This window comes from Squalius cephalus (assembly GCF_949319135.1).
Source record: "Squalius cephalus genome assembly, chromosome: 13".
NCBI classification, from domain to species: domain Eukaryota; kingdom Metazoa; phylum Chordata; class Actinopteri; order Cypriniformes; family Leuciscidae; genus Squalius; species Squalius cephalus.
This window is the reverse complement of record NC_137134.1, coordinates 16,015,431-16,032,002: the sequence shown is the minus strand read 5'-3', so window position 1 is coordinate 16,032,002 and position 16,572 is coordinate 16,015,431. Positions and strand designations below refer to the sequence as shown.

The 16,572-nt window shown below is 36.8% G+C and overlaps 2 protein-coding genes across 4 annotated transcripts; both read left to right on the top strand.

The window, feature by feature from the left end:
* The first annotated feature begins 5,799 nt into the window (after nt 1-5,799).
* On the top strand, nt 5,800-9,094 carry glrx2 (glutaredoxin 2). Of its 3 annotated transcripts, XM_079889525.1 has the most exons (5): nt 5,852-5,868; nt 5,941-6,021; nt 6,469-6,532; nt 8,372-8,548; nt 8,691-9,094. In XM_079889525.1, exons 2-5 carry the CDS (start codon nt 5,969-5,971, stop codon nt 8,856-8,858), a joined length of 462 nt encoding a protein of 153 aa, XP_079745651.1. In that variant the 5' UTR covers nt 5,852-5,868; nt 5,941-5,968; the 3' UTR covers nt 8,859-9,094. The 3 variants fall into 3 exon arrangements, with proteins under 3 accessions (XP_079745652.1, XP_079745651.1, XP_079745650.1); XM_079889526.1 differs by lacking the exon at nt 5,941-6,021 and having other exon boundaries at nt 5,800-5,868; XM_079889524.1 differs by lacking the exons at nt 5,852-5,868; nt 5,941-6,021 and adding an exon at nt 6,203-6,376.
* A 292-nt stretch (nt 9,095-9,386) lies between these two features.
* Nucleotides 9,387-16,572, top strand: uchl5 (ubiquitin carboxyl-terminal hydrolase L5). The gene is made up of 11 exons (XM_079891509.1): nt 9,387-9,640; nt 12,662-12,725; nt 12,813-12,918; nt 13,005-13,130; nt 13,208-13,269; nt 13,355-13,485; nt 13,562-13,625; nt 13,702-13,804; nt 13,881-13,994; nt 15,230-15,328; nt 15,762-16,572. The coding sequence occupies exons 1-11, from the start codon at nt 9,565-9,567 to the stop codon at nt 15,804-15,806; spliced, it is 990 nt and encodes a 329-aa protein (XP_079747635.1). The 5' UTR covers nt 9,387-9,564; the 3' UTR covers nt 15,807-16,572.

Sequence of the window (16,572 nt, the reverse complement as noted above, 5' to 3'; positions counted from 1 at the left end):
GCCGTCTTGAATGGACACCAGTGGATTACTGCGCTCAAGAAGCTGTGAAATCCCTTCTGAGACCTTGAACAACCAAGATCACTAGTGTGTGCCCTTTCAACAAATGCCACCAAGGGCAAACATCCCTCATGAATACAGAAGAGAAGCCCCCGCTGTACACCACCACTAAAACACACTGTGAAGCCCGTTCACTTTATATTACTGTCTTTTTTAAAGTTAACCGTCAAATTCATATCCCGCTTGAGTCAGTTTCTGATCCCAGCAATATTAAATTTTTTATATTTTTCAGTTTCTTTTTTTATCAAAGTTATCTCCACTCCTTTGTCTCATAATTTTTTGCATAGTCATTTCCTTTAATTCACGTTCCTTTATTGTTTATTCAGTGTCCTTTTATCTTTCATTTCTGTTGTCTTATATTTGATCTCATTTCTTATGGCTCATATTTCTTTTCTCAGGAGCAAATAAATCAAATTCATGGTTCAGCTGTTTTATTTGCTTATTTGAACATTTTAAATAGTTAGACAAATTTGTAGATGAGCTGTTATAAAGTCACTGGAATAATCTGTGCATTAAAGCGCAAGTAATGTGTGAGGATTGGTGAACTTTCTTCTGGCCCGTGTAGTAACTTTACTTGCTTGTTAATGTTAATATACTTGATTTATATACTGATTTACTAAATATTAAAAAATATTTGGATAATCATTTACCTACAGTTCTTATGGCGTCTTTCTCTTTCCTTTATTTTCTTTAACGGTGAACTGAATACTGAAAATGTGAAAAATTTAAAAACTGGGAAGGCCTGGGAAAGGCATGGAAATGAGTAAATCTTAAAAAGTCAAATTTTTGTTTCGCGCTAAAATAAAATAAACAGAACTTTTGTGAGTTAAAAATATCAGGTGTGATCGGATGAAATTCCAAAGATTCAGAGCTCATACAAATGGAAAATTGTATGGGAACACTGCAACTTGTATCACAAAGAGTAGAAATTATGGATTCATTATTATTTTTATTATTCATTTTATTTTTACTGTGCCATATAATACATTGAATTATACAGAATCCCACTGGAATTGTTGTGGGCCACCAGATTTAGTAATATTTTAAAAAGGCAAGCAAAAGTCACATTAATCTCTAAATAATAATTGAAATACAGTATTCTCTAAAATACTTAATTAGCATTAGCAGTACAAGTAAAAATTTCAAGAAATTTTAAGTGTAATTGTTTACATTTTAATGATTCATAGATGATGTCCTCATAAATGGAAATTCTCAGCAATCTGTATAAATAAAAAAAAAAAAAAAGATATTAGGACACTGTGCAACTTGCTCACAGAGCACAATTTGTGGATTTATTATTTTCAATTGTGTCACAAAACACATTTTATTAATACTTTCTTAAAATAGTATTAAAGATTCTTAAAAAAGTCATGGAAAAGTCACATTGTTGCTCTCATGGGCAAAAAAAAAAAAAAAAAAAAAAAGAGCCAAGGGCTAAGCCAAAAATTGCTAATTATTTAATGGTCTTAACCATTTTAATCACAAATCACAGGAAATTAGCAATAATTGCACAAATACTGTAGATAAAGTAACTTAACACTGAATAGCTTCTCCAACTTGCAGACAGCCTTTTACAGGAAGAAGAGTCAGTGTTGTTCCACTCAATGTTAATGGCTTCAAACAGTTCATAAGTAGCTGAAAAATGTCTCCCAGTTTGTTTGTTTGTTTGACCAAATATACACAATAAAGTTCAAATCTGGACTCTGACCAAGGACAAACAAGAGCCTGATGGACTTGTTCCCAAGCCACTTCTTGGTTGTCTTTGCAATTTGGGCAAGAGCATTGACTTGTTGAAAAGTAACATCTGATCGTTCCTCTTCAGAAAACAACTTTTCAATAGTGGGAAGCAAGCCATTCTGCAATATTCTCCTGTACTCCGAAGCATTAACCCTTACGCTGTGTTGAAAACCCTATAGCACCTTTGATGATCCCGGATCATCATGATCATCATCATGATCTTCACTGTGCTGATGCGTTTATTATTCTAATCCACAGATTTTCCAAGACCCCTCTCTGGAGCATCGTCACTGTGATTCATCACTCCACACACAACTTCCCATTTTCTGCCCAAAGCTTCACTCTGTCTTTGATGTTCTTCTGAGACAGCAATTGCTTTTGAAGTAGTAGTGCATTGGCTCAATTTTTGATAATTTGTGGTTAAGACAATTAAAGGAAATGTAAAATCAACCGCATGAAATCAAAGTTGTAGTTTTTGGCTTTTAGTATGAATATGTTAGCCTTACTGTTATATAAGTTGGTGTGCGCAATGACAAAATTCACATTAGGAAGATATAAGCATTGAAAACTTACAATCTCTCACTTCCACCAATACGGATCAAAGATTTCTAAGAGCTTCTCATCAGATTTACTGTCCAATCAAATGCTCTCTAGAATCTGAAGTTCCGCCCCCTACACTATAAATAGACGCTGAAGCTGTGGCTGAAATCTGTCACTTGTTCACACATTTACTATTTTCGACATGGTTAATGGCACATAGTGGGGATAGGGAACGATTCAGACAGTGTAAATATGCTTTCTATTAGGGCGAATGTCTTTTGCCAATTGATGTCTGGTTTCACATTAGTGTCACATGGTCCAGAGACACGATAGCACAGAGCGGATCACATGTGCGAGTCAGCGCAGACCAGAAAACGTATCGGACCCATTTGAATTCTGCACAGAATGCTATATTTTAATAGCCTGGTCCTACCAGACTCTCGTACATTTCATTTGTACATCTGGCCACTCTCCATTGACAAGCGTTAACTTCCTTGAAGGCGGGTACTCTGTTGAAGTTTAAAACTATTGGATCTGCCCAGAGCCACTCTGGATCTGCCATAACCAATCGCTAACGTTTGGTCGTGACGTAACTCTACAACTCAAACTAGCGCACAACATCGACGTCATCGTTCTCAGCCACTCCCTCTGTTCGCTGATTGGGCCGGTAAAAAATTGGCCGGAGAAAACCCGGGAATATACCGCAAACCAAGACGACGTACTGAAGGAAAATGAAAATTGAGCGGAAGTACGTAGGAGGGCGGAGCCAGGCTAATATTTGAAAGCATTATGGAGGAGATTAAGAGGGGAAACGGTTAGAGATTAGGAGAAAACTGTGGCTTTAATGAGTTCAACAGCTCTGGCCGAGCTGTGATATAAACTAAACTCTATTGGCTATTTTTTAAAAAGGGGAGGGGCTGTTTGATATGCCCCACCCTCTCTTCCTGTTTCGGTGGAAATTACGTCAAAACATAGACCCCTTTTCAGTTGGTAAACATGGTGACGTTTTTTTGTGGGCGGAGCTTAGGTGGTGGCAGAACGACCCCCCCCCTGGCCGCTTCACTAACGTTAGTTTGCGAGTTTTGTTAGCTTGTTTTTTAATAATGACTGGAGAAAAGCCTACGATCCGCAGTTCTGCCAAGGCCAGACAGAAGACGACAAGTGACATTACGGTGCAATTTTAATGTTGTGAATATTTTCTAGAAATAAAAATTCCAGATACAGCATATTCATTTTTTAACTATGTATTTGATTACACTTTCTTACCAGGTTCTTCAAAAATTCTAGTCACAATCAATCAAAACAATGTATACAATCATAGATGATTCACAAATAATCACAATAATTTAGAAAACATTATGCGATAAAATTTCGAATTGGAGCCTGTACTCCGTCGATTCTTGCACCCAACAACACAACAAGGTGACATTTATTAACAATAACAATAATTTAAGCTCCTTATCATGTAACCGAATCTGTGCTGGTTTGTATTGGCCGCCTCCAGTTTTCCCTTTGTTTTGCCTCCAGCTAACGCTGTGACGTCGGCTCGAAATTGGTCTATTGAACAATGCTGTGCGTTTCAATCAGGTTTCAATGCACTTCAGTGGGCCTGTAAAATCTTGAGTAGCCAAGCCATGCAAAAGTGATATTAAGTAAATGATGATGCTGTACACAGAGCGTAGATTGTGGATTTATTATTTTTAATTGTGTCACAAATCATTAAATTAAAAAATAGATCTTTCTAGAATTTTCGCTCTTGTTTACTTTTAAAACTGGGATTTTAAGGCCTGGAAAAGTCATGGAAATTAGCCATATCTTTCTCCCCATCAGATAACGTATCCGTCTATAATGTAAAAGTCTCAAGCCTATACCTGTGAAAGTGCAGGTTGTGGCCTTCAAAAACAAGCCCTTATGTGACAAAGTGCAGTAACCTTCTCTAACAAAATGCCACAGCTTATTGCCGAGACGAGTCTGTTGTACCTTCTCCGGGAGGAGACCTTAGTTGGCTTTGACAGGAGGGAGGAATCGCGGGCAGTTCAGTGAGGCGATACTCCAGAGATTATTGGAACGGCACCCTCTCCTCCTGTGAACTCAATTGAGGCGTCATTCCATCACCGCGCCAAATCATTTAAGAGCGAAAGACGGACTGCCGCAAATGACACGAGGCCGATAAATAAAAAGACGCGCGCGTTTCCTTCGGCGGGAACGGTTTTAATAAGGCAGTGAGTGTAATCAGTGGCTTCACTAGGGCCAGGCATGATTGTCCGCCAGGGACGGTGATTTATGAGGGCAGGCACAGCAGTGGCTTCTTGCTTGATTACATGGCGGCCCGCAAATGCATGCAGCAAACAGATATTAAATCAGTGGGGCATATTCCGATGACACCGCTCTGAAGGGAGCGTGGGCGAGGGGCGTCTGCTGCTCGGTGTGAAAACCCTGCTGGGGGCGGGGAATTACGTTTCCAGGGGTTCTGATGAGTTTCGGTGTATGGCGGGTCATTACTTGTCATGAGGCTGTAAATAGCAAGGAGGGTTTCGCCATTATTATGACATGTGGGTTACATGCGGACCCTTGAAACTCGCTAGATGGGAAAAGGGCGAATGGAAAATATTAAAGGGCCTATGTGTGGCTCTGGCTCTGAAGAGTGTGGGGTGAACTCTCAATGTGCTTTTGCATCATAAAGGCCTATTTTTTATTTTATTTTATTTTTTTCTAAACTGCAATAAAGAGCTATAGAGGGCCTGTTTAGTGCTGTAATATTTCATATGGAATTCCTCATCCTTGGGATTTTCAAACCATTTATTGTTGACAAAATAACCATAAGCTGGATAACTGATGCCGTTGTTTAAAAAAAAAAAAGTGACAAGAACAGCCTTAATTCTTTTTTGGTTAATTCATAAGGATTAGTGGGTAGAAAAATCAATTGCCTTTTTATTGCAAATGGCAATGTGGCGTCTTTTGTGAAAAAACAGATTAGGGAGCAGCATTAAATCACTTGTCATAAAATGTGGGGGAAAAGAGAGAGAGAAAAAAAAAAACAGGGATATTCGAGATCCTCAAGAAACAATAATTTCTTGTGTCGGTTCTATGCATTTTACAGAATGGCACAGTGCCACCCAATGGATGCAAAACGACACTTCTTTCAGATTAATAAATCTAACTTTGAAGGACAAGGGAGATGTAACTAAACATTAGATGTTTATATAAAACACGCTGGTGTAGATGGACCATTTACTGTAGTTTGTGATTAGAAGGCATTTAGATTACTGTTGCGAATTAGTTGCATGCCAGATGCCAATTCTTTGAATTATTAATAGTCTAGGTTAAACAAAAAACAAAAAAACTATTGTGCACGTCTACAATGAGACAATAAATGGTTCTAGGATTTAAATGCGGATGAATGGGAATTGGTTTATGAGCCACCATGGCCCCCTAGAGGCAAACAAGTGTCTCATAAATAGTTCAGAGACCCGCGAAGGGCGGAGACTATAGACGGTGCTTTTTACGTCATACTAATGTGTTTCCGGTTGAGAGGTACGCGTGTGTTTTGTAAGAAATATATTTGTATGTAAAACCACTGTAATTGGGACAGTCTTTTATTTACAGAGGGACGCGTGTCGTTTTACACTCCACGATGTTTACGAGAGGCTGTTTATACAAATACAGACAGGCTTATCAGATTCTAAGGTCATTATGAGGACAATTAATATTCCATATTTTAACATGATTGCATACATTAAATTAAACTAAGATTGAAATCAAGACCGCCGTGTTTTTGTCCGTTCTGGACGGTACGAGTTAACCTACTTTAAAAGCGCTAACGTTCGAGTCTTTAAATGTTTAAATCCCCCCTGTATGATCTTATCAGATTACAGTCTATCTGTGTGATCCTGTTTACTTGTTTCAGCCGGCAACAAGACAACGGTTGTTCGAACATGACTGACTTAAAATGCCAGTCTAATTCTCTTGTTTTTGCACTAACTGCATTTGCTTTCCTTGTATCTTTTACATGTATTTTTTACAGACCCGTGATAATAACAAGGTCACCACATGTGTTAATCTCAGTCTGTTTTTGTGTAAATGGTTGTGTGTAGTTTTCTCTAAGTTTGAACTCAATTCATGTCGTTTATCTAGAATGGGGAACTTCACGTCGTCTGCGCCTGGGTTGTCGAGCACAGCATGTAATCAGTTTGTCCAGGTAAGATTGTTTAGGCTGGTTTGTTTGTTTTGGTTCAGTAGATCACCCGAAAATGAAAATTCTGTCTTAGTTACTCACTCATGTCGTTTCGAACCCTTATGACTGTCTTTTCTGTTGAACACTAAAATTCCTTGCGTCCCAGATTCGTGAATGAATCATTTAGAACTGTTTTTATGAACCGGATCAATTGATTCATTGAAAAGGTCTGCGGAATGTGATCTTAAAGGGATAGTCCACCAAAAAAAAATTTATTCTGTCATCATTTACACACCCATGTCGTTCCAAACCAGAAGAAATGTTAAAGAATGTTGGTTGCCAAACAGTTTTGGTCCCTCCCTGTTGACTTGGACTGAAAATACATAGAAAAACTGAAATGGTCCTACCACCAACATATAGCCTATTTAGGCTGCACAATTAATCAAAATATAACCAAAATCAATATGGCTAGGTGGATTTTCAAATCGCAAAGGCTGTAATTTAATTAAATAGATATGCGCTAGAGTTGTCGAAAAACAATCGTCACAAATTTTTACATTTCAGTACTGACTTGGTACTTCACAATTAGCCTGACTACGTCAGACTTCTTACTTCCGCTCAATTTCATTTCGCTTCTGTACTCAGTCTGAGACAGCGTAATAGCTTTCCGTTTTCCTCCGGCCTGAAAACAGCCGGCCAATCAACGAACAGAGGGTGGGCTGAGAGCCGTGACGTAGACACTGATTGTACCGTGGATGCGTAGATTTACTTCACATAAATAATCTGCAAAAGTCGCGCACAGCCATGTTCACTCCGGTATTTCGCTCGATGGTTTAGTTTTTGCATCATACATGTGTTTACAGTGGAAGTTAGATGCGGCTGAGCATGCGCATAACACACGCCATAACCAAACGTTATGTGATTGGCTTACGGGTAACCAATGATTTTAAACTTCAGACAAGCGCCCCCCCGCGAGAAAGAAAACGCTTTTCAATTATGCCATGCCAGACTCTGTCTACGAAGCAAAGCGAAGTAGCAGAGTTTGGTATTACCAGGCTACTTCACGATATCAGCATTGAACGGATTCTTAAACCCCTCTGATTGGCCATTGTGTTGATGCGCTCAAGATGTATGTCTGTGATTGGCTACAATGATCAACGATTCAAAAACATGTTGTCTTTGACGCTCTTCATCATAGCGCTTACACAGATATACACGGGAGCTTTGAAAGCAGGCGTCGATCAACGGATCCATCTATCAGCAGATATATTAGGGATCTGCTGATAGACGCATGCTTTAAACTTTCCCTTTCTCTCTTTGTAAACGCTTGGTGAAGAGCATCAAATATGTCATTGTTGATTAGCCAATCACAGACATATATGTTGAGCGCGTTAATACAATGACCAATAAGAGGTGTTTAATGATCTGGGCTTGAAGATGAACAAATGTCTTATGGGTTTGGAATGACATGAGGGTGAGTGATTAATAACTGAATTTTCATTTTTTTTTCGGGGTGAACTAACCCTTTAAGTGCTCCTTGCGGTTTCTGACAAAATAAAAGCTGAATGGCTCAACGTTTGAAAATGAATTAAGACAGCCATAAATATTAGCACCGCCATTTTAAAGTTATTTTTTTATTATTATTATATTTTTCTCAAATACTAGATTTTTACTGGACTTTTGAAATATTATTATTATTCAGTATAGTCATATTAATATACAATCACAACATTTTGGGCCAAATTGTGCAGCCCTACAAACAACAAGCAAAGCAAACCTGAAGGTTTTTTCCCCACTTATCTTGCAGCCCTAATAAATATGTTTGTATTCATTCATTTAATCTTTTTTTTTTTTTCTTGACAGGATGTTGTGTCCAGTAACTGTGTTGTAATATTCTCCAAAACCACATGTCCCTACTGTAAGATGGCAAAGAATGTCTTTAATGAGATTGGAGCTACATATAAAGTTGTTGAATTGGATGAGCACAACGATGGCCGACGTCTCCAGGAGACCTTAGCACAAATCACAGGTGCCAGAACAGTAAGTCTTGTCATTTGTTTATATTTACAAAACCATTCCCATTCCTGGATGCTGATTGGAATTTTGAATGTGATTATAGTGATTATACATTGTTTTTTTGTCAAGATGGTATTGCTGACGATAGTCCTTTTAACTCTTTCAGGTGCCAAGAGTCTTTATTAATGGGCAGTGCATTGGAGGCGGCTCAGATACAAAACAGCTCCACCAACAAGGGAAACTTCTGCCTCTTATTGAACAATGTCGTCCATGCTGTTTGATTACCAGCCCTGAGGGCTCGGGTGATGGTCAATATCAACCTAATCAGTCATAATGTTTTATAATGTATATCTATACTTGTTGGTCACCCTTGAACAGCCCAAATACAGGTTAAGTATTTGTGTCTTAAAATGTATGCTGCTGAGACTGCCTGATTTGACTTTGAGTACTGTTATTTTGCTCTTTTTTTTTTTTTTTATACAATTTTCTGGGACTCTGGACTTGAGTTACAGTACTTAAGTATTCATTTGTGTACAGTATACATGTATTTTAAATAAAGTATTAATGTTTTGGGGGTTTTTTTTCTGATGTAAGCACACAAACACCCAATGGTTTGAAATGAAACCTTATTTTACATCGTAAACTGATTATTGACGACTAGAATTCTGTAGGAACATCAAATCGTCAACACAGTTAATAGTTTGAAAGCCCTGTTATATCCCAGCATGTATTAATTTAGCGTGTTATTTTTGACACAATATGGAGTTTATTACCATTTAAATGCACTATGTTTGTTTAACGACGGAAATTTCCTTTCAAAATCACTTTTGGAAAGTAACTTTTGGAGTCGAAGACACTCCTAGACACACGGAGGCGGAAGCGCGCCTCACATGTTCAAGGCACCGCATGAAGCAGAAGAATGACGCTTGTCGAAAGGAATGCCGGGAAAACTACTGTATTTGTGAATGAGTCTCGTTAGCCTCATTTAACCGCTACACGAGAACAGTTTTCTGTTTGCAATAAGATATATAATTTCAGAAATGGCGGGAAGCGCTGGGGAATGGTGTCTTATGGAAAGCGACCCGGGAGTTTTTACAGAGCTGATAAAGGGCTTTGGTGAGCACTTAATATTTTCTTACATTAGCGGTGCGTCGCTAGTTTTGCTTCAGTTCAGTGATTTTGGTCGCCAATATGATTGGTAATCATAGGGTGTGACTGCCAGCCTGCCATGTGGTTCCTGGTTTAAATCCACATAAGCATATTCTTTGAATGGGCTCAGTGTATGAGTCAGCGCTGCACTATACTTGTTAATGAATGCAGAATGACAGCTGCCTCACATTTGGTCATGTCTCAAAAAATATTGAGCAACCTACCCAGACGGCATTTTTCAGCATCCTTTACAACTTGCGGTTTTGGATGCGTACAAACATTTGTATTCAGGATATTCAGGCATCATAGGGCACGTTCCGAACATTCGATTCATCTTTTTGTGTTCGAACATTTGATTCAGCATATTCAGGCATCATAGGGAACGTTCCGAACATTCGATTCATCTTTTTGTGTTCGAACATTTGATTCAGTATATTCAAGCATCATAGGACACGTTCCGAACATTCGATTCATCTTTTGTGTCCGAACATTTGATTCAGGATATTCATCATAGGGCACGTTCCGAACATTCGATTCATTTTTTTGTGTTCGAACATTTGATTCAGGATATTCATCATAGGGCACGTTCCGAACATTCAATTCATTTTTTTGTGTTCGAACATTTGATTCAGTATATTCAAGCATCATAGGGCATGTTCCGAACATTCGATTCATCTTTTTGTGTTCAAACATTTGATTCAGGATATTCACGCATCATAGGGCACGTTCCGAACATTCAATTCATTTTTTTGTGTTCGAACATTTGATTCAGGATATTCACGCATCATACGGCACGTTCCGAACATTCGATTCATCTTTTGTGTTCGAACATTTGATTCAGGATATTCACGCATCATACGGCACGTTCTGAACATTCGATTCATCTTTTTGTGTTCGAAGATTTGATTCAGTATATTCACGCATCATAGGGCATGTTCCCGAACATTCGATTAATCTTTTTTGTGTTCGAAGATTTGATTCCGTATATTCACGCATCATACGGCACGTTCCGAACATTCGATTCTTTTTTTTTTTTTTTTTTTTTTTGTGTTGAACATTTGATTCAGTATTTTAAAACATCATAGGGCACGTTACAAACATTCGATTCTTCTTTTTGTGTTTGAACATTTGATTCAGCATATTCAAGCATCATAGGGCACGTTTCGAACATTCGATTCATCTTTTTGTGTTCGAACATTTGATTCAGTATATTTGAGCATCATTTGCATGTTCTGAGCATTAGATTCATCTTTTTGTTGGTATTATCATCTTTTTGTTGACATGTTTATCTGCATTGCTTTAATACTTTGTAATGTTCAATAAAATAAATAAAATAAAATAAAGATATTAAGCGCACGTTCCGAACATTCGATTCATTATTTTTGTGGGCGGCATATTGTTCGAACATTTGATTCGCTATATTTGGGCATCGTTTCCATGTTCTGAGCATTTGATTCATCTTTTTGTCGGTATTATTGCTTGAATACAAACTTGAATTCAGTATATTTGTCCACTATTCGCACGTTCCAAACATTCAATTCATTATTTTTGTTGGCATCAAATTGTTCGAACATTTGATTCAGTATATTTGGGCATCATTTGCATGTTCTGAGCATTTGATTCATCTCTTTGTTGGTACTCTTGCTTAAATACTTAACTTGAATTTGCTATATTTGGGCATTATTCGCACGTTCCGAACATTCGATTTATATTTTGTCAGCATTAGTTGCATATGAACACTGAATTTTGTGTTATTTGGGCATAATTTGGCATTTGTTCCGAACATTCGATTCATATTTGTGTGGGTATTATTGGTTCAATGTGTTTCAGTATATTTGAGCATCATTTGCACGTTCCGAATATTCTGTTGATATTTTTTTCTAAACATTATTGGTTGTGTACGAACATTTTAAGTATAGTATCTGGGCATCATTCACACATTCTGAACACTAGGCTAGTCGTATTTTTATGGACATTATGGGTGCATTCAAGGATTTGATTCTGTATTTTTGGGCAACTGTCTTTTTAGGTATTATTGGTTGCATTCGAAAATGTATTTCAGTGTATTTGAGCATAATTTGCACATTCCAAACAGCATATTTAGTTGTCACTTGCACATTCTGAGCATCTAATCAATGTTTTTGTTGGCATTCTGCTCAATGTTCCTCCAGCATTATTGGTGCATTCGAGACATTATTTTTGACCATAATGTGTTTGTTCAAATGTTTTGGACCATCATTGGTGCACATTTAAAGGGATAGTTCACCCAAAAATGAAAATTAGCCCATGATTTACTCACCCTCAAGCCATCCTTGGTGTATATGACATTCTTCTTTCAGACGAATATAATCAGTTATATTAAAAATGTCCATGCTCTTCCAAACTTTATAATGGCAGTGAATGGCCTATTCTGTTTTGAAGTCCATAAAAGTGCACATTCAAACAGCCACAAAAGACCGTCTACTCTCCACCTACTGACCTAACGTGTAAACATAATGGGAAGCGCGCTAGCCAGAGGGGATTTAAACTTTACTGGCTGGAGACCCAAGTTTGGTTTGAAAATGAAAAATGTACCAAACCCAATGTTCTCACACCATTCCTGATTTCTAACACACACACACACCGCGTTCGGTCTTGCGTCTGTCAGAGCAGAAATGAAAGCTGTTGCTCTCAGCATGTTTTCTGTTATCTCCGGTCGCATTCATATGTAAATTGTGTTTTTTTATTTTTTTTATTTTGTCCATTAGATTGAAAGATCTGAAAAAGCCCATACATTTACCCATCCATAGACCCTCCCCAAGAAATAGGACAGAAGTTTTCGAAAGTGGACAAAAGAGACAGATTAAAACACCAGGTGTAAACTGAAATGTGTCTTCCTCGTCAACTCGTCAAAACGCTTTTTAATACCAGCTATAAACAGGACTTTTGATTCCGCAGCATTTGTGGCTTTCGAATGTCATGCGACACTGATTTCTCTGTTTCCATTAGGATGCAAAGGTGCACAGGTGGAGGAGATATGGAGCATGGAGCCAGAAAACTTTGAAAATCTCAAGTAAGCAAATGTCCATGAATCTATTATTATACGCAGTGTTCTTCCAGCGTTCTAACTGCAATTGAATATGCGCGTAAATCATTTCAGGCCCGTTCATGGTCTGATTTTCCTCTTCAAGTGGCAGCCCGGTGAGGAGCCGGCGGGGTCTATTGTTCAAGACTCAAGGCTGGATCAGATCTTCTTTGCCAAGCAGGTGAACAATTATGCGTTTAATCAAATCCTGTTACCAAATGCAAAAAGGATATTTGGACATTTCTGAATGCGAATGTTCCGTTTCAGGTCATCAATAACGCCTGCGCGACCCAAGCGATCGTCAGCGTGTTGTTGAACTGCACGCATCCTGATATGCTCCTTGGGGAAACGCTGACAGAATTTAAAGAGTTTTCGCTCAGTTTTGATGCCGCAGTAAGTTGGTGCATTTATTTAACTGGATACACTTCATTATTATAGTTTATGAACCTTTTCTTTTTTTCTTTTTCAAGATGAAGGGTCTCGCTCTCAGTAACTCTGAAGTTATCCGACAAGTTCACAACGGCTTCGCTAGGTTGGTTATTTGGAACCTTTTTCTCTTTTACCATATGACTGATATCATGTATAATGTTTTTACCATTTTCTTTTTTTCCCCGTAGACAACAGATGTTTGAGTTTGACGCGAAGTCGTCGGCTAAAGAAGAGGATGCTTTTCACTTTGTGAGCTACGTTCCTGTTAACGGGCGACTGTACGAGTTGGACGGACTTCGTGAAGGACCCATAGACCTCGGTAGACGGAATCGACGTTGAATTGTTCGTTTTGCTCGGTTGGTTCACGTTCTTAAATGATTTTGTCACTTCCTCAGGTGTGTGTAACCAGGACGATTGGATCAATGCTGTACGGCCTGTCATTGAGAAACGAATACAGAAGTAAGCATCAAGCTGATGTGATTCATTTCGAGTCGTTGGTGTTTCTACAAAGCTGTTTAAATCATTTGGTTTTTAGATACAGTGAGGGAGAGATTCGATTCAACTTGATGGCCATTGTTTCGGACCGCAAGATGATTTACGAAAAGAAGATCGTTGAACTACAGGCTCAGCTCACAGAAGTAAGACCTTCCGACTGTTACATACTGGAATGACAGAATGAGGACGCTTGCTTAAAGACGTTCCTGCTGTTCACAGGAAGAGCCGATGGACACAGACCAGAGCGGGAATCATCTGAGCTCCATCCAGTCAGAGATCGCCAAGTATCAGCTCCTGATTGAAGAAGAGACCCAAAAACTTAAAAGATACAAAGTATGTACCGTACATGGGTGTTCCCCTCAATGAGCTTTTAAAGAGAAACTTATTTATAACTTGCACTGAAAAAAATTATTCGTTGAATTTAATCCATTTTTTAGCTACATTTAAACAAATGCTTTAAGTTGAACAAAAATTGAATAAGTTCAACTTAATGCATTTGTTTAAATGTTGCTAAAATCAATTGTGTGCAACCACTTACGATAATTATTTTTATTAAATTCAACTAATAATTTTTTTCAGTGTATTGTATGATAGACCTTTCTTTATTATTATTATTATTATTATTATTATTATTATTATTATTGTTTTCCACATTGATCCTCTAAAATAACTTCATATCACTTTACTTTATAATATAATCATATTTATTGTAAGTTTTCCTCATTTGTTTTTGTAATGTTAAATGTTAATTTTATTAACAAGTAACATGTTACAAAATATGCCATTTTTCTTTTATTACTGTTGATTTCCTCATTTGCTCTTTTCCTCATTTGCTCTTTCAAAACTAAGTTATGTTATAAAATAGAAAATGCACTACTTTATTATGAATATAATAAACAAATTATTATTATCCTCTAATTGATCCATTCAAATGTTCATTTTGTTTTTAAGTAATATATGTTATAAAATATGGAATTTAAACTTTTAATTAATAATCATTAGTATTATTAGTATTACTTTTATTAATATTAATAGTAATTGTTATTTTTCTCATTGGTTCTTAATTTCTTATTATATAATTTCTTATTATTTCTTAATTTCTTATTATTTTTAAGTTATGTAAAAAAACATCAATTTACTGTATAATATAATGATGATAATACATTATTATGATTGTTTTTCCTAATTTATGCTTTACAGTTCATTTGTTTTAATAAGTAAAACGTTATAAAATATCACTTCTTTTATTATTATTATTATTATTATTATTATTATTATTATTATTATTATTGTCTTTAACAACGTATGCATGTTATAAAATATAAAATACACTACTTTATTGTAATATAATAATAATCATTATTATTATTATTCACCCTTTCATCCTTTCAAATGTTATAAAATATATAATCACTTTTCTGTTATTATTATTATTATTATTCCTAATTGGTAATGTTACAAGTTAATTTTATTAATAAATGATATGTCATAAAATAACTATTATTATTGGTACAAAGTCACTTAAATTATAAAAATGTTGAAAAAAATGCATGTATTTATTTTTTAAGATTGAGAACATAAGAAGGAAGCACAACTACCTACCCTTTATAATGGAGTTACTGAAGACGTTGGCTGAATATCAGCAGCTGATTCCACTGGTGGAGAAGGTAAGTACAGTCAGAGCCTGTGTGTGTGTGTGTGTGTGTGTGGAGTACAGTCAGAGTCGGTGTGTGTGTGATGGTGAATCTCATCATACCACTAGAGGGCACGATTGATGTGTTATTTCTACTCTGCCTTTGAGCTTGAAGTGTTTCCCTCTCTTGGTAATTTGACTGCATGAAACCTTACGGTTAGTTGTGTTATTTGAGCAGTACTATGCTAAGATTAAAGAGTCAACACCTAAGTTTAAAAGTAGTCCTGCAGTAATAGCACCCATATAGTACCATGGTGCATTTGCGTTTATTCACCCAGCCCATTGTTGGAAAGGCTGCATGACAATCTAGTATTCAAATTCAAAATACTTGGAATTCTACATTTAAATTCAGTTTCTTAGAAATGAATATAAAAATGTCTTTTTCTTTCTTTCCTCTGTTTCTTCAGGCAAAGGAGAAACAAAGTGCCAAAAAAATACAAGAAGCCAAGTAACCCCACATTGTTAGACCCCGTTTAATGTTATGCCACGGAAACACTCGATGTGCTGTCGTCTTCTGTATCCCATAAAAGGAGCGCCTGGAAGTGAAGTCGAGCGCGGTGCTTGATGTCATTTCCTTCATGTCTGCATGCATGTGAAGAGATGTTTAAATAATGTCTTATTTTCATATAAATTTCATTTCAGTAATATTGTTGTTTCATGTTTTGTTCTTGTTAGCGCACAGTAAAAGATGATAAATGAGTCTTAAATTACTGTAAAATACTGTACAATAAAGCACTAATCTATTATTACTGTTTAATAATTAGGATGGTACATTTTAATTTAAATGATACACTTGTGAAAAGTCTCTTCTGTCAGTAACACATCAATAGGGGAAGGTTTTTAATTATATAATGTATCATAAATCTGCACTAATAACATGGAAAATGTCTTCCTGTCTATTAGGCAAAAGCAAACTGCTTCATGTTTTCAAAGAATTTGTTTGCTTTACATGGAAGCTTTGTGCTTCTCATGTTAGCAAATAGAGCTGGTTTTTGTCCTGATGTTTCCTGTCATCTGGGATGTTTAATTTGGGAATATGACGCAGACTCACATGGGTAGACAGACTGCGGTCAGGCTTGTTACAACCGTAGCAACCAGTGTTGAAACGGTATCTTTATTTCCATGTACCATTCCTCAGAAATATCACATTAGCTAGTCACTTTTTTGCTGACAATACTGCTTTTGTTTACTTTGACTTTCAAAAATGAAACTACTGAG